The 18804-nt window shown below is 31.8% G+C and overlaps 4 protein-coding genes across 4 annotated transcripts in view; 2 read left to right on the forward strand and 2 right to left on the reverse strand.

Moving 5' to 3' along the window:
* The first annotated feature begins 1053 nt into the window (after positions 1-1053).
* On the forward strand, positions 1054-2027 carry LOC107477717 (auxin-induced protein 15A-like). The gene has a single exon (XM_016097772.3). The coding sequence runs from the start codon at positions 1426-1428 to the stop codon at positions 1699-1701; it is 276 nt and encodes a 91-aa protein (XP_015953258.1). The 5' UTR covers positions 1054-1425; the 3' UTR covers positions 1702-2027.
* Positions 2028-2623: 596 nt separating this feature from the next.
* On the reverse strand, positions 2624-3759 carry LOC107477716 (auxin-induced protein X10A-like). The gene has a single exon (XM_016097771.3). It carries the CDS (start codon positions 3191-3193, stop codon positions 2780-2782), a length of 414 nt encoding a protein of 137 aa, XP_015953257.1. The 5' UTR covers positions 3194-3759; the 3' UTR covers positions 2624-2779.
* A 34-nt stretch (positions 3760-3793) lies between these two features.
* LOC107477718 (auxin-induced protein 15A-like) lies at positions 3794-4782 on the forward strand. Its single transcript, XM_016097773.3, has one exon. The coding sequence runs from the start codon at positions 3951-3953 to the stop codon at positions 4215-4217; it is 267 nt and encodes an 88-aa protein (XP_015953259.1). The 5' UTR covers positions 3794-3950; the 3' UTR covers positions 4218-4782.
* Positions 4783-15319: 10537 nt separating this feature from the next.
* The window catches only part of LOC107477761 (pentatricopeptide repeat-containing protein At1g73710), a 4940-nt gene continuing 1455 nt past the window's right edge, over positions 15320-18804 (reverse strand). The window contains exons 3-5 of the mRNA XM_052258157.1: positions 15998-18798; positions 15748-15855; positions 15320-15652 (exon numbers count right to left, since the gene is read on the reverse strand). Of these exons, the coding sequence (XP_052114117.1) occupies positions 16078-18798 (2721 nt within the window). The 3' untranslated portion in view covers positions 15320-15652; positions 15748-15855; positions 15998-16077. The remainder of the gene's footprint in view (positions 15653-15747; positions 15856-15997; positions 18799-18804) is intronic.

Genomic DNA, 18804 nt, shown 5'->3' on the forward strand with positions numbered 1-18804 from the left:
ACCACAAGAAAATTGCTCAAGTTTGTGACATTCAATCATGGAATGTCTCAAGCTTGGAATGCCTCTTCCTTTACTTTTAATATAAGAAAACTGTGAGTTCTTAACAGATTTTCAATTGTACTTTCAAACAGATATTCGAAATTCTAATTTAAATGAAATGAATCATCAACTTCAGTCAATGTCTTCAAAACAACGTTGAATTTAATTTTGACTTGCTGCATAAATATTAAGAGATCATTCAGCTTCAACAAAAGCCAAAAATAAAAAGTATAGAAAAAAGTTAACAAATGAGATGCAATAACTTTCTCTCATTCATTCATTTTTACACTTTCAAAGGAGTGATACAATGAAGAGACCAAAATGGACAATCTTCAAAACAAAAAGAAAGAGCCTTCTGTACAAATTTGTCTCAGCTAATCTATCTCAGTCTCTATGAGCCAATTTACTGCCTACTTAATTGACAAGTGAGGTTCAGGAATGTATCCTCGCTGCAAGGAATAGTGAGACCGCCGGTTGGGTGATCATAACCGAATTCTTCTTCTGATTGGCTTAGTAACTCCTGAAATGAAGGTTGGTTCAAGTAACATACAGGAATCACAAACCGCCTCATCTTATCTCCCACATAGGCTGCAAGATAGCCTTTTGGAACATTAGTCCCTTTTGATGCAGAAAGTGATGCCTTTCTGATACTTGGAATGCGAAAAGCCATTGTTATCGAAGATTTTGTTTGAGAGAAGTATGTGAGTTCTAATACTTGAGGAGATGCAACTGATTTGTGTTGGTTGAGAACACAAGAAGTAATGTATATATAGCTGCTATCCTGAAGACATAATTTTAATGCAGCTGTAAAATGGGGTCTACAAAGTGAGAAATGATCACAAGAGATCACATGTACTGTCTTGGATATCTCTATCAAAGGTTAGGTCTCTATCTATCCACTTGTACTTGTGCTAAAGCTACTCCATCAAACATGTTTCTTCAGATAGACATTTATAGCTCTGAAACACTGTTATGAGGCCAGAAGAGAACCAAAAGTTGGTCTCACAAGCCAATATGGACCTCAACTTTTGAAGTACACCAGATTATAAACAAAACTCCGTGGTATTTGCAAACCATGGGCAATTAGATTTTCTCTTGCATACATGAGTTACAATTTTTTGGCCTACCCTCTATAATGAGGACAATAGCATGTGATCTCTTACATGCCTTTGTCTCCTAATATGTCCCATCTGATAGCCTTCCTCCACCAATCATTCAAGTAGCTACATGTTTATAACATATCCTTCCATCTATATAAATATTCATGGTTGCAAGCATTTAGGACCAACACAATTCATTCACATCCTCAAGCAATAAGAAACTCAAAAGCTTGTATCTTATTTACAAGTCATTTCTAAGACTAATCTTTCATCAACACATACAAAAATGGGTTTTCGTTTAGCTGGTATCAGAAGAAAGCTATCATTTAATTCAAACCAAGCATCTTCAAAGGCTTTGGAAGTCCCAAAAGGCTATCTTGCTGTCTATGTTGGAGAGAATATGAAGCGGTTCGTGATTCCCATTTCGTATTTGAACCAGACATCATTTCAAGAATTACTAAGCCAAGCAGAAGAAGAATTCGGATATGATCATCCAATGGGTGGTCTCACTATTCCATGCAGTGAGGAAACCTTCTTGGACCTCACTTCTTGCTTCAACTGACTATAAGTAATTCCAAAGGAGACTGACATAGATTGGTTGAGACACAATTTTGTAGTGGAAACTAGTAGCTATCATCTTACTGAGATGTCAAGGATGTAAATATATATCAGATTTTTTTTGCAATTTCAATGAATTTATAAACTTCGTCACTAATTACTTATAGATTCAATTTATTTGGTATATTCTCTTCAATTATGTTTATTCCTTTGTTGTGTTGCCACTACTGTGGTATTAAAAAATTGTCTATTAATTTATAAAGAAATGCTGCAGAATTTTACTTTCTAAAACACATAAGCACTCCACCATGAGAGAAGCATATGGTTAAATTTCATAAATTGGATTCAAGTGTGGATTTCGGATATTCAATGTTACCTGCATTTTGAGTTATGTCATTTGTTTTAGATACAGTAAGTTATTTCTCTAGAATACTATGAAAGTAGTGTCATTGATGAAATCCAAATTCTATCATTCTCTGCTGCAACTTCTTCCAGCCATCTAACTAAAATTGTTGAAAAGTAACTCTTGATTGGTTAAGCCCTTGATTGAATCCTCATTGATGCAGAGCAAATAAGCAAATCATTGGAGTTCTTGAAATTCTATCAACATAAGAGATAGATTTTATCAGACAACCCTCAGAGCTAGTCTCTGACTCTTTTCTTCTTCTATTTTCTTCTTTTAATTTTTAAAACAACAGCATGGAAGTGCTTCATCTTCCTTTACTTTTAATATAAGAAAACTTAGTCCTGCCCTAAACAGATTTACAATAGTGATTTCAAACCACTGTTAAGAAACTGTAACTTAAATGTTTGAACGAAATGAATCATCAACTTTTGCAAATATAGTTTAAGTTTTTAACAGGAACTTAGATCTGATATTTTTGCATAAATAACAGATAATACAGAATAAAACAAAAGCCAAAGGGTAGTTTTAACAATGAGATGCAATAACTTTCTCATTCATATAACATTTTTACACTTTCAAAGGAATTATACAAGAAACCAAAATGGAAAATCTTCAAAGTGAAAAGAGCCTTCTGTACAATTGTCTCAACTAATCTATGTCAATCTCTGTTAGTTGTTTATTGGACACCCAACTGAGAAGTGAGATTTAAGAACTCATCCTCACAGCATGGAATTGTGAGACCACCAGTTGGATGATCATATCCGAATTCTTCTTCTGCTTGATTTAGTAATCCTTGAAATGAAGGCTGGTTCAAGTAACATACAGGAATCACAAACCGCCTCATCTTATCTCCCACATAGACTGCAAGATAGCCTTTTGGAACATTAGTCCCTTTTGATGCAGAAAGTGATGCCTTTCTAATACCTAGAATGCGGAATGCCATTGTTTCTTCTTGTTGTTCAAAAGAAAAAGAAATCGATTGTTCTTGGAGGATTTGATTGAGAGAAATATGTGAGTACTGATACTTGAGGAGATGCAATTGATTTATGTTGTTTAAGAACACAAGAAGAAGTGTATATATAGTTGCCATCCTGAAGAAATAATTCAGATGAAGCTGTAAAATGGGGTCTACAAAGTGAAATGATCACAAGAGATCACATGGTATTGTCTTGGAGGTCTCTTTCAGGGACTTGAAAGTTAAGTGAGAGTTCATACATCATACCCCACCTTCGGACATAATTGCCAAGAGATTATGCATGTCAAATCAAAGACATCTACATTAATGCTTGTTCAAGCATAGTTATACTAAACATACTGAATCAGACAATCTATAGACATATCTCATGTTTCTTCAGATAGACATCGCTATTGACAATGAAAGCTGTAAACCATGGCCACAACTCTGAACCAAACTTAGGCACATCCTCACAAACCAATATGAACCTGATTTTTCAAGTACACCAGATTGTTAGAAACATATCCTTTGGAATCCGCAAACCATAGACAACATGATCTAACTTGTGTTGGCTTCCCTCTTCATAAGGTAGATTTTGAATTATGTACTTATAACAGGTTTGAGAAAATCCCCTAAGACAACACCATGTGACCTCTTAAATGCCCTTGTCTCCTAATAGGTCCCATTTCTTCATAGCCTTCCTCCACAACCAACCATTCAATTACCCATTTTATTACATATCCTTCATCTATATATATGTTCATGGCTGCAAGCATTTGGCAACAACACAAGTCATTCACATCCTAAAGCATAAGAAACTCAAATACTTGCACGAGTTGCATCTTATTTACAAGTCATTTGAAAAACTAGTCTTTCTTCAACACATACAAAAATGGGTTTTCGTTTATCCGGCATCGTAAGAAAGGCATCATTTACTTCATCTTCAAAAGCTATGGAAGTGCCAAAGGGTTATCTTGCAGTTTACGTTGGAGATAAAATGAAGCGGTTTGTGATCCCTATATCATACTTGAACCAGCCTTCATTTCAAGATTTGCTAAGTCAAGCTGAGGAAGAATTTGGGTATGATCATCCAATGGGTGGTCTCACAATTCCTTGTGAAGAAAATGTATTCTTTGATATCACTTCTCGCTTGAGTTGATGCTAGCACCATCAAGATTAGGCTGATTTAAAAATAGATTAACACAATTTTTGTGGCAATTTCTTACCCTGAGAAAGATTTTCTCCATTTTTTGTATCCTACTATGAAACTCAATGAGAAATTTATGCACATAAACAAATGTCTCCCATTTTCTCCTCAAATCTAAATGCACTGTTAAGTTCAAAGGCAATAATAAGCTGAAAGTGCGGTTCATAAAATCAATTTTCATGACCTGGTTTACAATAAAAGAAAAGGAAAGCAGCAGATAACTTTCATGATTTAATATGATGATGTACTTCTAAGTAAAAAGGTTATTATAAGAAAAACAGTAACTAAGTATGAATTTGCATAATATTAGTTTTAATAATGTGAACGTTTTTTGTCAGTTCAATTATCCAATTATCACTGTAGGATGATTAAACAGCTTCCAGGATCAGTCCCTGTATTTGCCATGTCCCACTTTATTTTTATCTGTCTTTGAAATCTCTGTGGACCCTTCCCAGTTTGTACATAGTGGTCACTAAAATGTGGCCTCTGAAATTACAATTGAGATTGAACCACTAATCCAGTTGTATTCCATAATTTGATGTTAACATTGTGAGATGAGTTACATTTGTTTGCTGCTATCAGCTAATGTGACTGAGGCCCCATTTTTTCTACGACAGATGATTCCTCAATTTTGAGTCACGCAGCATACTCACATGTTTGGTTTGAGAGCCACAACAAAATTATATGCAAGTGACTGGTTCCTCACTGATCCATATTCACCACAAAAGCATTTGAAGATATCTTAATCCACTTATTCATTGCTATATTTCCTTCTTTCCAATAATGTCAGTTTAACAAATCAAATAAACTTTAGATCCAAAATAGCCAAATAGACGGGCCAGTAACTTGTATAACAACTGTCATGAGTATGAAGCTAAAACCATTATCAAACTTTCCACTTTTGGTCTTTCTTGGTATGATACAATGATTCTTACAAAAATTCAGAATAATCAAAACGAATCTAACTGTTGTATGAATCTTTATCCAACAAAATAGAAGGAATTCAATGCATGTATAAGTCTAAAGCATATCTACTAATAGATTATGTATGGTTTAATGCATGGACATATTTTTGGTGTCACCTATGCTGTGCATATGTCTTTTCTTTCAAGAGGGTAATTTGTTAGCCACTAAAAAAGTCAGTCCTATATCATTCTGCAACAAATTCATTTCCCAAACACTCAAACATACATTGTGCAAGGTAGAATTAAAATAAATTCAAAGTCCAAAGTCGCATCCAAATCATAAAAATAACAGAGAAAACAGTCCATCCCTAGAACTATCAAATGGCAAAACTCAACTGTCCTTAATAACAGAAAAATAGTTGGGGAAATGAAGAAAAACCAACCTTTCCAAAACTAACTCATCCCCAAGATAATAAAAAAATAACACCAATAATCGAAAGAAAATCTTTTTCTTTTTTGGACATGAATATATTCAATAAGAGCAGCGATTTGCACACAATTTTGTAAAACACAAATTGACAATGAATTCAGTCACTCAATTTTTTTCTGTTTGTCTAACATTTTCGACAAAATAATTATCTCATCTTTCAACGCTTGAGCAGCTTGTGCAAAGCTACTTGCGGTAAGTAAAATCAGATTTTACTGTTCACTCTTCTGATAAATTTCAAAGCATCAACAAGAAACATCAGAGAGAAAAAAGACAGTATTCTGGACACAAGAGATCCTTCACCACATTTGGAGCCAGAAACCCTTCGCCAAATTTTAAGGTCATAGGGTTTACTATCAAACTTCAATATTCATGGGTCAAAAAAAGCCAAATAACATCATTTTGCAACGTAAGGGTCAATCATATCATCATATCCAATATACTCATGTCATAGGGACTAAGATCCTTCACCACAATTCAATTTCATAAGGCCACACATCATTATATCCGATATTTTCGGGTCAGGTCATAGCGACTAAGATCATTTGCCACAATTCAATTTCATAGGGCCACGCATCATTATATTTGAGTTTTTCGGGTCATAGGGACTATGATCCTTATCACAATTCAATTTCGTAGGACCACAAATGATTGTATCCAATTTTCTTGAGTCATAGGGACTAAGATACTTTGCCACAATTCAATTTCGTAGGGCCACACATATCATCTTATCCACTATCACGTCATAAGGACTAAAATCCTTCATCAAAATGATGGTTACGTTTCAATATAATTGGACAAAAAAAGCCAACTATATTACCCTTCCACACATTTCAGTTTTCTAGGATCATATGCATCATGGACATTATCGCACAATTTTATCATCAACAAATCAATACACAACTTTTCAAGAGACAACATGTTACATGATCCACATAGTAAACAAAAATCATCGCAAAAGAATTGAAAAAATTCTGCAACTAAGTTTGTCATGCTGTAAAAGTAAATCATATATCATTCTGCCACAAATTCTTTTTCCAAAAGGCTCAAACATACATTATGCAAGGTAGAATTGAAATAAATTCAAAGTCCAGAAGAGAGAAAACAGTGCATCCAAGAACTATCAAATGGCAAAACTCAATTGTCCGTAATTCAATCACAGAAAAATCAACTTGTCCAAAACCAATTCATTCCCAAGATAATCAAGAAGTAACAACATAATAAAAAGCCAAACCCTTTTTTCTTTTCTTGGACAAAAAAGCCATCTTTATAATGGATTCCGACGTTAAGCACCAAAAGGCAAAAGATTTTTTGGGGAGGGAAAAGAGAAGGAGGGGGGGAGAGACATCTTTACAAAGGAACCAAAAAAAAAGGGGGAATCATCCCCATTACCGAAGCGTGCAGATAATCAAGTTTTTTCACTCACCATTGTTGATGAGCATTCTTTAAAACCCTAATCAATCAAATTTTGCAAAAGCACCAACAATTCCCCTCGCCTTTACCGTAGAAATTTTGCTAAACCGAGCCTCCGAAATTCAGCCACAGTAGAGCCTTGATCCCATTATTCAAAGTTATAGCAGAGAAAGAAAGAACCCAGCAATTGGGAAAGAAGAAGAGAAAATAAAGAATAATAGTACCACAGAAAATCAAATTTAAGAGGAACAAGAAACCCTTATTGAGAAATCACAACCAACGTAGGAACTAAGAAGTGCAATTGAGGAGTGAGGTTGAGAAGAGTTTCGCATTGTTATATAGGTTGTCAGTGGCGGTGTTTTAGGCTTAGTGCACTGTGCTTAGAAATTTAATAAATAATAATTACATTTATAATTTTTTAAATTTTTTATTAAAAATTTAAACAAAAATATATAATAATTATTATTATAAATATTTTATAACTTAAAAATATTAAAAATAATTAATATTTTTTAATCAATTTAAATTAGTTGAGTCGTCATTTCATTTGTCTACTTAAATAAGTATTTAGAATTTGAATTCTATTTTGTGTGTAATAATTCATTGGCTAACGATAGACCCTTAATGAATAAAACATCAATATGTGGTGAATTAGTCTTCGACCTGCGGAGTTAGAAATCTATAAAAAAATAGTACTTTTCTTTAAAGCAAAACAATTTCTCATTAATAACAATACTTATGGAGATTTACTTTTGTTGAAATATACTTGGGACAATTTTATTTATTGGTATCGTATTCATTTTTGAAGTCAAAACAATCATATTTTATGACATGATTTTCAAGTTTTCAAACTTATAGACTTGTGTCGTTACAAAACCTATTAGATTGATTAATATTTTTTGTAATATTACCAGAACATCACCGTTGAGTATTAGTTAGTGTGAAAAAAAAATCAATAACAATTTTTGTTATTCAATATATAATTTATTTTATTAAAAAATGAATTAGTATTTTCTATATTAGTAAATATATATTTTTTAATTATTACAATATTTTATTTCACAATATTTGCCATTAAAGAATAGCAAATGACTATACTATCCTACAATATGATGTACAACGTAATTTTTTATCTTAAAATTAATTATGGTTAGTGAAATAAAATTCAAAATCTATTTTTTTTAAATTTTTTTACCCATATTTAAATTTAGAATTAATTAACAACTTATTTTTTTAATTTCAATAACAAAATAGAATCAGTTAGGTGTAAAATATATAAAATTTAATGATTTCAATTATTTAAATTTTAATTATCAAAAAAAAGTTATTTGTTCTACATGATGACTTAAGATATTTGTTTTGTATGTTAAATAATATAAATAATATTTTGTATCTTATATTCATTAAATATTGATATTAAGATGAGAAAATTATGTAATAAATTTTATAAATAGTAATTATAAAAAACAAATAATTATTTATTATATATAATAATTCTTGGTATACATAGGATTGGATCATGTATATATTAGGATATCTATTTTAATTATGTGAGTAATTATTGTTATTTTTAATTTTTTATTATATTAGTAAATAATATTTAAAACTAAAAGAAAAAATACTTAAAAAATTTTTTTAATGTCAATAAAAAATTATCTTATAAATATATCAAACTTTTGCATATACTAAATGTTATAATATTTAATAGTATAATATTTGTTATGATATTGGTTCAAAAGAAAGCAAGATCGACCTAACTGTATTGTTAGGTACCCAAATTCGACTTAGGTTCATTACCTTAAGGTCCAATATAGATGAAGTCCACGTATCCCCTTTTAAATCGGCTTATATTGAATCTTCATTGCTAATTAGATATGGTAATGGATACTCAGAAAGAGCATGGCGAGCTTCTTTCCTATCCCTCACTCCAGTTAAAAAAAAATGCCTATGTCTCCTCTCCATCTTTGCAAGTTCCTGTTTTGTTTTTTTCTCAAGAAACGCAAATTTTCTTGAGTATCTACAGATATTCTTTGAACTTTTTGGGGAAAAAAAAGACATATTATAATAGTGTGTAAGTTAATTTTAATTTTTTTAATAACCATATTTATTATAACGTAATCGATAAATTATGAAAACAAATACAAATTGAATATATTTTGAGTATAATATATGTTTTTATTATTTTGTATGGAACAATATTAATTTTAATTTTTATATTTATTATTATTAAGTATTAAAAATAAACAGTATTTATATTATTAGTATTTTTTTACCTTTGTCAACTCTAACTATGATTAGGCCTAAAAGCTCGTCCACCTCATTAGAAACAAATGTAATATAATTAGTTTTTTTAGGGTTAAGTATGATTTTTGTTCTTAAGGTAGGGGTTGAAAATTCTTTTCATCTCCAACCTTTTTTTGCTTATAAAATTGTTCCTAAGGATTAACTTAGTTTTAAAATCTTCATTTTTACCAAAATTTTAATTTTTATTACCAAATTACTCCTAATTAAAAAATATTAAAAAACGAGTTAAAGGACTGGGGAAGGGATCACACTGGGGGGTTTTCAGGGAAGAAGAGGGGGAAGGGAAGGTGGGGAAGGGAAGGGGAAGGGAATCTGCCGCTGCTGCTCCTCGCCGCTAGATCTCGTCGCTGTTCCTCGTCGTTCGGTCCTCGCCGCTGCTTCTCGACGTCGACGCCAGCAGATCTGCAAGGATGGACATCGTGCGCCCTCGCCATTTCTGCTTCTCCTTCTCGCTCAGTTACCGGTCGTCGCTGCTCCTCACTGGTCGCTGCTACTCTTCGTCCTCCTCGCCGGTCACTCGCTGCTATTGTTGTTCTTCTACTTCTTCTTCTATTATGTTGTTGATTCTAATTCTATTCTACTTCTGCTTCTACTTTTATTATATTGTTGATTTCTGATTATGATTCTTCTATATTGTTGCTTCTAGTTGCTTCTGCTTCTGGTTGCTTTTACTTCTGGTTGATTACATTGTTTAATAGTTATTGTTGTTGTTCTGCTGCTTCTGCTTCTGGCTGATCACATTGTTTCATTTTTTTATTATACAGATTTGTTGATCTATTATCCATTTTTTATTGTTTATTACATTGTTTTATTATTGTTGCTTCTGGTTCTGTTTCTGTTTCTGCTTCTGCTTCTGGTTGATTTTGGAAAAGAAAGAGAAGGGTATTTTGGTCCGAAGGACAATTTTAAAACTAAGTTAAACCTTAGGGATAATTTTGTAAGTAAAAGAAAGTTGGGGACGAAAACAATTTTCAGCCCCCTGCCTTAGTGACCAAAATCGTACTTAACCCTTTTTTTATAGTGCTATACATTGGCATAATCATAAGAGAATTAACTTTAGCGAGTTAACAATACAGTATTTAGTCATCACAAGAGTATTTTTACACATAATTATTAATCAATCATGTATGCCTTCTGATGAAAATAATATATTCAACATAGATGTTTATTAGGTAAAAAAATAAAATATTGACAAAGAAAATTCAATACAATGGGTATATTCATTTTAATAAATATTCTTCTATCCGATAATATAAAAGTACACTGTCCACATTAAATTACTATAGGTCTAACTTTCATCAGCAGTAGTAGAATGTCTAAATTGGGACATTTTCGGACTATAGTTCATCAAACAAATAATCAATGAAATACTCATACATGTCTTCTCATTTTGAGTATATTTATACATAAAAAAAAATTCAACATAAAGAAAAAAAAGACAAAAAAGAAGAGTTGAAATAGCAAGACCGATAAACATGATGCTTCTTATAATTTTGTTTGGTCATATATATATATATATATATATAAAGAATAAAAGACCATTTTATTATCTAACAAAATTAATTTGTATTTATTACATCCAATTTGAATAAATAAAAAATTATCTTATTTTAGTTTAGTTCTTAATTCACATAATTTAAATTTGGCTCAATACCAAGATTCGAAAAACCGATCGGACTAGTCTAACCAGGAACCTTTGACTGCACCGATTCAGGTAATAGCAAAAATCGTTGCTTCAAAAAACCGTTAAACCAGCAAAATCGAATCTTGGTATTGAGCCAAATTCAAATCATCTGAATTAAAGATTAAACTAAAATAAGTTGATTTCTTATTTATTCAAATTAAATGCAATAAATACAAATTAATTTTGTTAGATAATCATAGTCTTCTGGTCTATTATATGTAGATGACCACACAAAATTATAAGAATCATAATTTTTATCGCTCTTAGCTTGTTATTTTAACTCTTCTTTTCTTCTTTTTTTTTTCTTTATGTATAATTTTTTTTATGTATAAATATACTCAAAATGAGAAGGCATGGTTGAATGTTTCATTGATTGTTTGTTTAATGAATACTATAACCCGAAAATATCTCAATCTAGACATTCTATCACTGTTGATAAAAGTTGAACCTGTAGTAATTCAATGTAGTCAATGTATTTTTATAGTATTGGATAGAAGAATAATTGTTAAAACGAATATACCCATTATAATAATGATTTTTTTCTCAATTGTTAGATTTTTATGTCAATTTTGCGAATTCTTTGAAGGCACACGACAATAAAATGGGCTGACTTTAATATCATTAGAAGTTAAATTTAATTGTTCAAGTAAGCACCACTAATTATGTTAATAAAATAATTTTGTATTAATAATGTGATTCACATTTTAATTTTCTCGAGTAAATTTATTTCAAAATGTAGGAATTAGACTCAATTGCGCTAAAAGTTAAAGGTCATAAAGAATTTCACAACAAAATTAACATTCATTAAGGAAATAAATTTATTTATGGCTCTTTCTTAATTATAAATAATAACAAGACTTAGGAAAAAAATTAATATCATCATTCTTATTAACTAAACCATAATATTAGGTAGTTGATAATTTCATAAACGAAAATTATTAAGTAATAACATAAAAATTAACAACGAACAAGCAATAAAGATTTATAAAAAAATTATTTTATATTACTACTTTTATAATTAAAATATGTCACATATTATATTCTCATCTATTCTATTTATTATCTATCTATTCTATTATATAAAAATCAAATTTCTGTGCACTTAATGATGGAACTGGCATGATATGTTTTTGAGAGTGTTTAGCAATTTATTTCTTTTAACTCATTAAATACAATTTATTACGATAAACTAACTATATCAACCAATTGATTTGATTAGATATTTAAATATTACATAATTTATTATAATTTATATCAATTTAATTTAGTAGTATTTTCTAATTTATTTCTTTTAATGTTCTGTTAGTATTATTTATTTATTTTTTTAATTTATTAAATCAAATCCATAATAATAATTATTTGTATTAATTAATTAATTTGATTAATTTATTGATTATTAAAATAATAAATCTATGAATACAATAGTCAATTGAGATATTTTTTACTAATAATTAAATCAAATCGCATCATATATATTGAGCTAAATTCAAATAATGTGAATTAAGGGTTAAACTAAAATAATATTATTTTTTACTTATTCAAATTGAATGCAATAAATACAAATTAATTTTGTTAGATAATCATGGTCTTCTAGTCTTTTGTATATAGATAGTCACACAAAATTATAAAAATCATCATTTTTATCATTTTTGCTATTTCAAATCTTTTTTTTTTCCTTTATGCATAATTTCTTTTATGTATAAATGTACTCAAAATGAGAAGGTATGGATGAGTGTTTCATTAATTGTTTGGTTGACGAATATTATAGCCCGAAAATGTCTCAATTTAAGAATTCTACCACTACCGATGGAAGTTGAACCTGTAGTAATTCAGGGTGACCATGATAATTTTTATAATATTGAATAAAGAATATTTGTTAAAATGAATATACCCATTGCAATTAATTTTCTTTATCAATCTGATATCTTTTACCTAAGATATGATATCCATATTGAATATATTATTTTCATCAGAAGTCACACATAATTGATTGATAATTCTATGTATAAAAATACTTCTGTGGTAACTAAACACCGTATTGTTAATTCGCTAAAGTTAATTCTCCTATGATTATACTAATGTATAGAGCATTATTAGATAAAAACTGATTAGATTACATTTATTTTCAACGAGATGAGCGAATTTTTAGGCCTAATCAGGTTAGAGTTAAAGAAGGTTAGAAAAATGCTAACAATACGAATATTTTTTATTTTTAATACCCAATAAGAAATATATAAATTAAAACTAACATTGTTCGTACAAAATAATAAAACGTATATTATACTCAAAACATATTCTATCTGTATTAACTGTCGTTGTTTATCGGTTACGCTATGACAAATTTGGTTATTAAAAAAAATTAAAATTAACTTAAATATACACAATATTATTCTATGCCTTTTATTTTTATTTTATCATCATAAGAAGTCATATATATTATAAGAGAACCTCATTATTTTACCAACGATTCTTCCATTTAGTTGTTTCTACCAAAAAATGGATGATTTTATTATTTTAGTTTTTTGGCATGCATGGATGATGCATAATAATATTATATTTGGCAAAAATATATGAGATTTTGAAAGGTTTAAGCATGAATTTTGTCTTTGACATATTCGTAAATGAATTCCTGAATAGATAAAAAGATGACTAATAAAAGAATAACTGGTTAAAATTTTTTCAATGTTAACAGTTGTAGTACATTATAGGTCTTCTTTGGAACGTTGGATGCTTTGAGAAGAGCAAGCTTTAATTTATGTCGCTGTCTTTCCTAGTTTCCATTTTTCGTTTACAAATAAATTTCAGCCTCGGGTGAGTCTTGGTATTATGGTAAATTATGAGTTCATAATCTGACTCCATCCATGTGAGGTAAAGAAAGCAGTTCCAGAGGAATATACACCAAAAAAAATGTGTTTACAAGAAGCAAAAATACAATAACTCAATCAGACATGAAAGATATGTTCAAAAAATACTCAGAATAATTATAGCTACAAAATAATTCAAAATATTGCATCCCCAATTCATCATTTCTAACAAATTATTTGATATAACAGTCAATGGGTCCGGACTCGTTGTCATAGATACAGCACAGCAGCCATATCATGTCATGCATAACTAAGAGGTACACTATGCAAGGTATATGAAACTTCACAGTTTAATGAGTCAACAGAGATCAGATCACCAATGTTGTTATCACCTGAACAAAGAATCAGAGATGTCCACAATCTGTATTTTGTGCAGGATGATGAGCATTATCAAGAGAAATACTACCTAATTTTGAAAGGGCTTATAGCTTGTGGCTTCCAATTCATTCAGGATATACGATAGAATTCAAACAATTCTTGTTCAAATAAAGCTGTTCCAAATTGAAACAAAACATAACAAACCATGAAAATTTAGAACAACTCAGAAGTAGAGGTAGCTATTAGCGAAGAGAATACAGAAATCACAAAGGAGGTAAATACTTGTTGCCAGGTCTAAGATACAATCTATCTCTACTTCCAGTAATACAGATACCACCTATGACTTTAACCACATTTCACTTTAATCATATGATTTCACTCTGCTGCTAAGCACTTAAAATAAGTAGTTAACTTAAATGTTAAGTGGTTAGATAAATAAATAAATAAATGGTTACTAAAGTCAAATGTGGTTAAATGGTATTAGTCCAATCTGGAGTTGAGAACGTATTTGAAGCCATAACCAACCATCTTAAGCTGAGAACGCTTCATGACTTCATCCCATTCAGCTATACAATTATCATCCAAATTCAATAGACGCAAAGAATTAAATCCTTGAACAATGGAGGATGACATAGGCTGAAAAAAAAAAAATAGAAGGCTTAAAAATTGTGTACTTCATACAAATGACAAATAAAAAAAAACAGAGCAATATAAGATTAAACATTAAAGTAAAAACCAAATTACCCTTATTATTTCCATAAAAAAAATTAAAATTAATACACTTCAACATCAATTATGTATCAACTATAAAATAAATAAATTGCATAGCAAATCCAAGGGAGTAAGCTTGATAATAGAATCTACATTCAATACATCATCCACATTCTCAAATATAACTATAATTGCTATCGCAGTATTTCTGTTGAGATTGTCACAATTAACTGTTCACCAGATGGGAAACATGATTATTAGCTTGCCTTAATAATAATAACTGTTCACCAGATGAGAAACATGATTATTAGCTTGCCTTAATAACAATAACAATAACAATAATGATAATAATAATAAACTTACACCCCACTACATGTAAAACGACAAACCTTTGAGGAGATGAGCAATAAAGGTAGACAAAATGCTAAAGAAAGAAGAATGTATCAAAAATGCTATTCCCTCCTTTAATGGGCTTCCATTCTGAGACTATGATTTAGAGAAATCTTGCAGTGTGATCGAAATGGTTCAATTTCTAATGTTTATTCAACTGCTCTCCATATTCAGAAATGGGTACTCATGAGAGGATATCTAAGTGTACAGCCGTTAAGATATTTAACAAGAATATACCAGTACTCTGCTTATATTGTTTCCGATAAGATGTAGCTCTTAATAGCCATCAATGATTGTCTAAGCAATTCAACCTGCCCAGTTAAACAGGAAACATTTAGTGGCTCCTAACTAACATGATTGGAATTTAAGCAGCAGATATAAGTTGGGGAAAGATATAGAAAGGAACCTGCTCCCAATCTACACCAGTATTATTTAAAACTAGAATACAGATGCTTTCCAGTGGTGGAAGTTCCGATTTATATGGTGACATTAAGTTTTTAGATAAGCTGAGAACCTGCATAGCAGGTAACTGTTCACAAATTTTGCCAACATCCTTCAAAAACATAAATAAAAAAGATACTGAATAATAATTGCTGTCAATCAATATATTTCGCTATACAAAATAAGCAAAAAGAAATTTATATATGATCACTTACATTATACATACATAAATTTGTCTCCCCTAATATACAACCACCTGTGGATTTAACAGACCTCAAAGAAGCTTTCATCAAAATCAATCACAATCACTTCCATTTTCACTTTCAATTTTGCTCTCAACTTCATTATTTTCTTCCAAGTTGAATGTGATTTTCATCTCTTGGCTAACTAACTCAGCTAGGTCCTTTCTATTGCAAACTTTGTAACCATCTATAATAGCCTTGAACAAAGACTTGCATGGCTTGATCTCTCCGCCTCTTAGTTGGGTAAATATCCGTTTCACGCCTTCAACCATGCCAGCTTTTCCATAACAACCTACCATATTAATCTGAGTCACAATGTCAGGCTCCAAATGCTTATCCTGCATTTTCATGTATGTGTTCAAGGCCTTGTTGATTTCTCCAGCCGAACCGTATGCATAGATTGCCACATTATATGCATAGGAGTCAAGATCAACCTCGGATTCTATGAATGTCTGAATGGATTTAAACGCCAAATCGTGCATACCAACTAAAGAATACAAAGCAGTGATCGCAGCTTGTCGCGCATAAGGCTTCCCCTCCTTCAGAGATGACTCCAACTGCACAACTGCTTCAATTGGAAACCCTCCCTTCTTTAATACAGTGAACAACACTTTAAAAGTTCCATCATTTGGCAAAAGCTTCTTAGATATCATATCATGTATTAGTTCACCACACTCATAAAGCTGTCCATGAGTGGCATAACATACCAGTACCTTATTATATGAAACATAATCCCTCACTAAACCTAAAAGCCTCATCTCCTCCGCGATCTCAATGGCCTCGTCGATCCTTCCCACATCTTTATAAAGAAACATCATTGTCACATATGAAATCCTGTCTGCCCAGCCCTTTTCTCTCAAATTCTCGAAAGCCATCTTGGCTTCGGATACCAATCCGAGATCTGCAAAGAGACTTATCATACTATTGCACGCAACTAAATCAAGACCACCTTCCAAGTTCTGCATCCGTTCATAAATGGCTTTTACTCCTTCCAAGTTCCCAACCTTACAATAAGACTTTAGCAAGGATGTCAACACAACTAAATTGGCAGATAATCCGGATTCTTCCATAATGTTGAAATACCTAAGTGCCTCCTCAAGACTACCGTATTCTGCAAATCCGTTTATTAAAGATCCATACACAACCTCATTTGGTTTTACTCCGGCTTGTAGCATTTCCTGGTACACACTGACAGCATCAGAAAGCTGACTGAGACGAGCACAGCTTGCAATAACAGCAGAAAAAGTCTGACAATGCGGCTTAAATGCCATCCCTTGCATTTCAACCATGAGATCTCTTGCCTGATTGACTAAATCAGCACCGGATAACATCTGAATGAGAGAATTATAAGTGCAACCATCAGGCCAAGTCCCATGATTCTTCATTCCCCTGAAGAGAGAAACAGCTTTGTTGTAAAGTTTTCCTTTGCCATACGCTTTGATCAAGACATTGTATTCTATGACATCCCTTCTCTGTCCAGGCACACCTCTTTCCCAATAAAACACATTCTCGGCTTCAAGCCAGTGTCCCTTTTCAGCAAAAGCATCCATAATTGCAGCACATATACTTGATGATGGTACACCGTTCATTAGAAATTTCTGAAGCATATCATTTGCTTTGTCAAGGGCTCCTTCGTTAACATACATCTCGATGATACTAGGAAGAGAGTGCTCATCAACAGAAACAGAAGATTTCTCCATTTCATCAATCAGAGTTTCCACAGCTTGAACCATATTCTTTGAACATAGCGCACCAAGAAGAGCTCTGTGAGTTACATCATCCGGAAAGAGCCCAACATCTCTAATCCTTCTATAACAACAAAGAGCAGCATCAGTATTCCCTGAATTAGCATACAAGGACAGAAGGATATTGTAAGTTTTCGTATCAGGGGATATACCCTTTTCTTCCATTTTATTAAGCAGAGATTCAGCTTCCAACAAATTACCATGACTTCCACAGATAAAGATCATAGTATTAAAAGTGATTGTATCCATTGCCACTCCGGATTTTAACATATCAGCAAAGACTTCGGCAGCATCCTTTAACCGTCCAGCCTTGCCATACAAATCTATCAAGGTATTGAAAGTTGAAGTCAACTGGGGTTTCTGGGGACCAATCTCCTTGTTTGATGAATTCAAAGTGTTTCTCCCACCCGTCTTAAACAGCTCGGTCGAAAGGAAATGCTTGAAACTAATAGGCATCGATCTAGAACCATTCGTAGCAGTAACTGATAGAGAATCCAAATCAAGATCATCTAAGACAACCCTACCATCACACCAATCCTTGTAAAACCTATCTGCCCTATCAAACTCTCCCGCATCCTTCAACACCTTAACAATCGTACTCATTGTAACCTCATCAGGAAAAAAACCCCTCAACCTCATATGCTTAATCCACAGAAGTGCTTCTCTAACAAGACCTGCTTTCCCATACACATCAACAAGCATGCTATAAGTGTTATTAGTAGGCGAAACCCCGTTTTTTGCCATTTCGATCCAGAGAAGCCTCAATTGGTCCCATCTCTGAGCCTTACCAAGAACTCTAAGCACAACATTATAGTGAATCACATTGGGAACATACCCTCTCTGTGACTTAAACCACTCAAAAACCTTAACAACACGCTCCCACCTCCCCTGTTCCCTAAGTATAACAGTTATCTCTTTAGGACTAGGATTCTCAGAGAAAGAATCAAGGGTCGCTTCAACATCAACAGAATACTCTAAAGATTTCAAAATTGAAGGTAAATTACCGCCATACCCCTTCTTCTTCTTGCTCTTCCG

This window comes from Arachis duranensis, chromosome 3 (assembly GCF_000817695.3).
Source record: "Arachis duranensis cultivar V14167 chromosome 3, aradu.V14167.gnm2.J7QH, whole genome shotgun sequence".
NCBI classification, from domain to species: domain Eukaryota; kingdom Viridiplantae; phylum Streptophyta; class Magnoliopsida; order Fabales; family Fabaceae; genus Arachis; species Arachis duranensis.

Bases quoted from the DNA above. Each gene is read 5' to 3' on its own strand.
- LOC107477717 (XM_016097772.3), top strand. From the start codon at position 1,426: ATGGGTTTTCGTTTAGCTGGTATCAGAAGAAAGCTATCATTTAATTCA.
- LOC107477716 (XM_016097771.3), bottom strand. From the start codon at position 3,193: ATGGCAACTATATATACACTTCTTCTTGTGTTCTTAAACAACATAAAT.
- LOC107477718 (XM_016097773.3), top strand. From the start codon at position 3,951: ATGGGTTTTCGTTTATCCGGCATCGTAAGAAAGGCATCATTTACTTCA.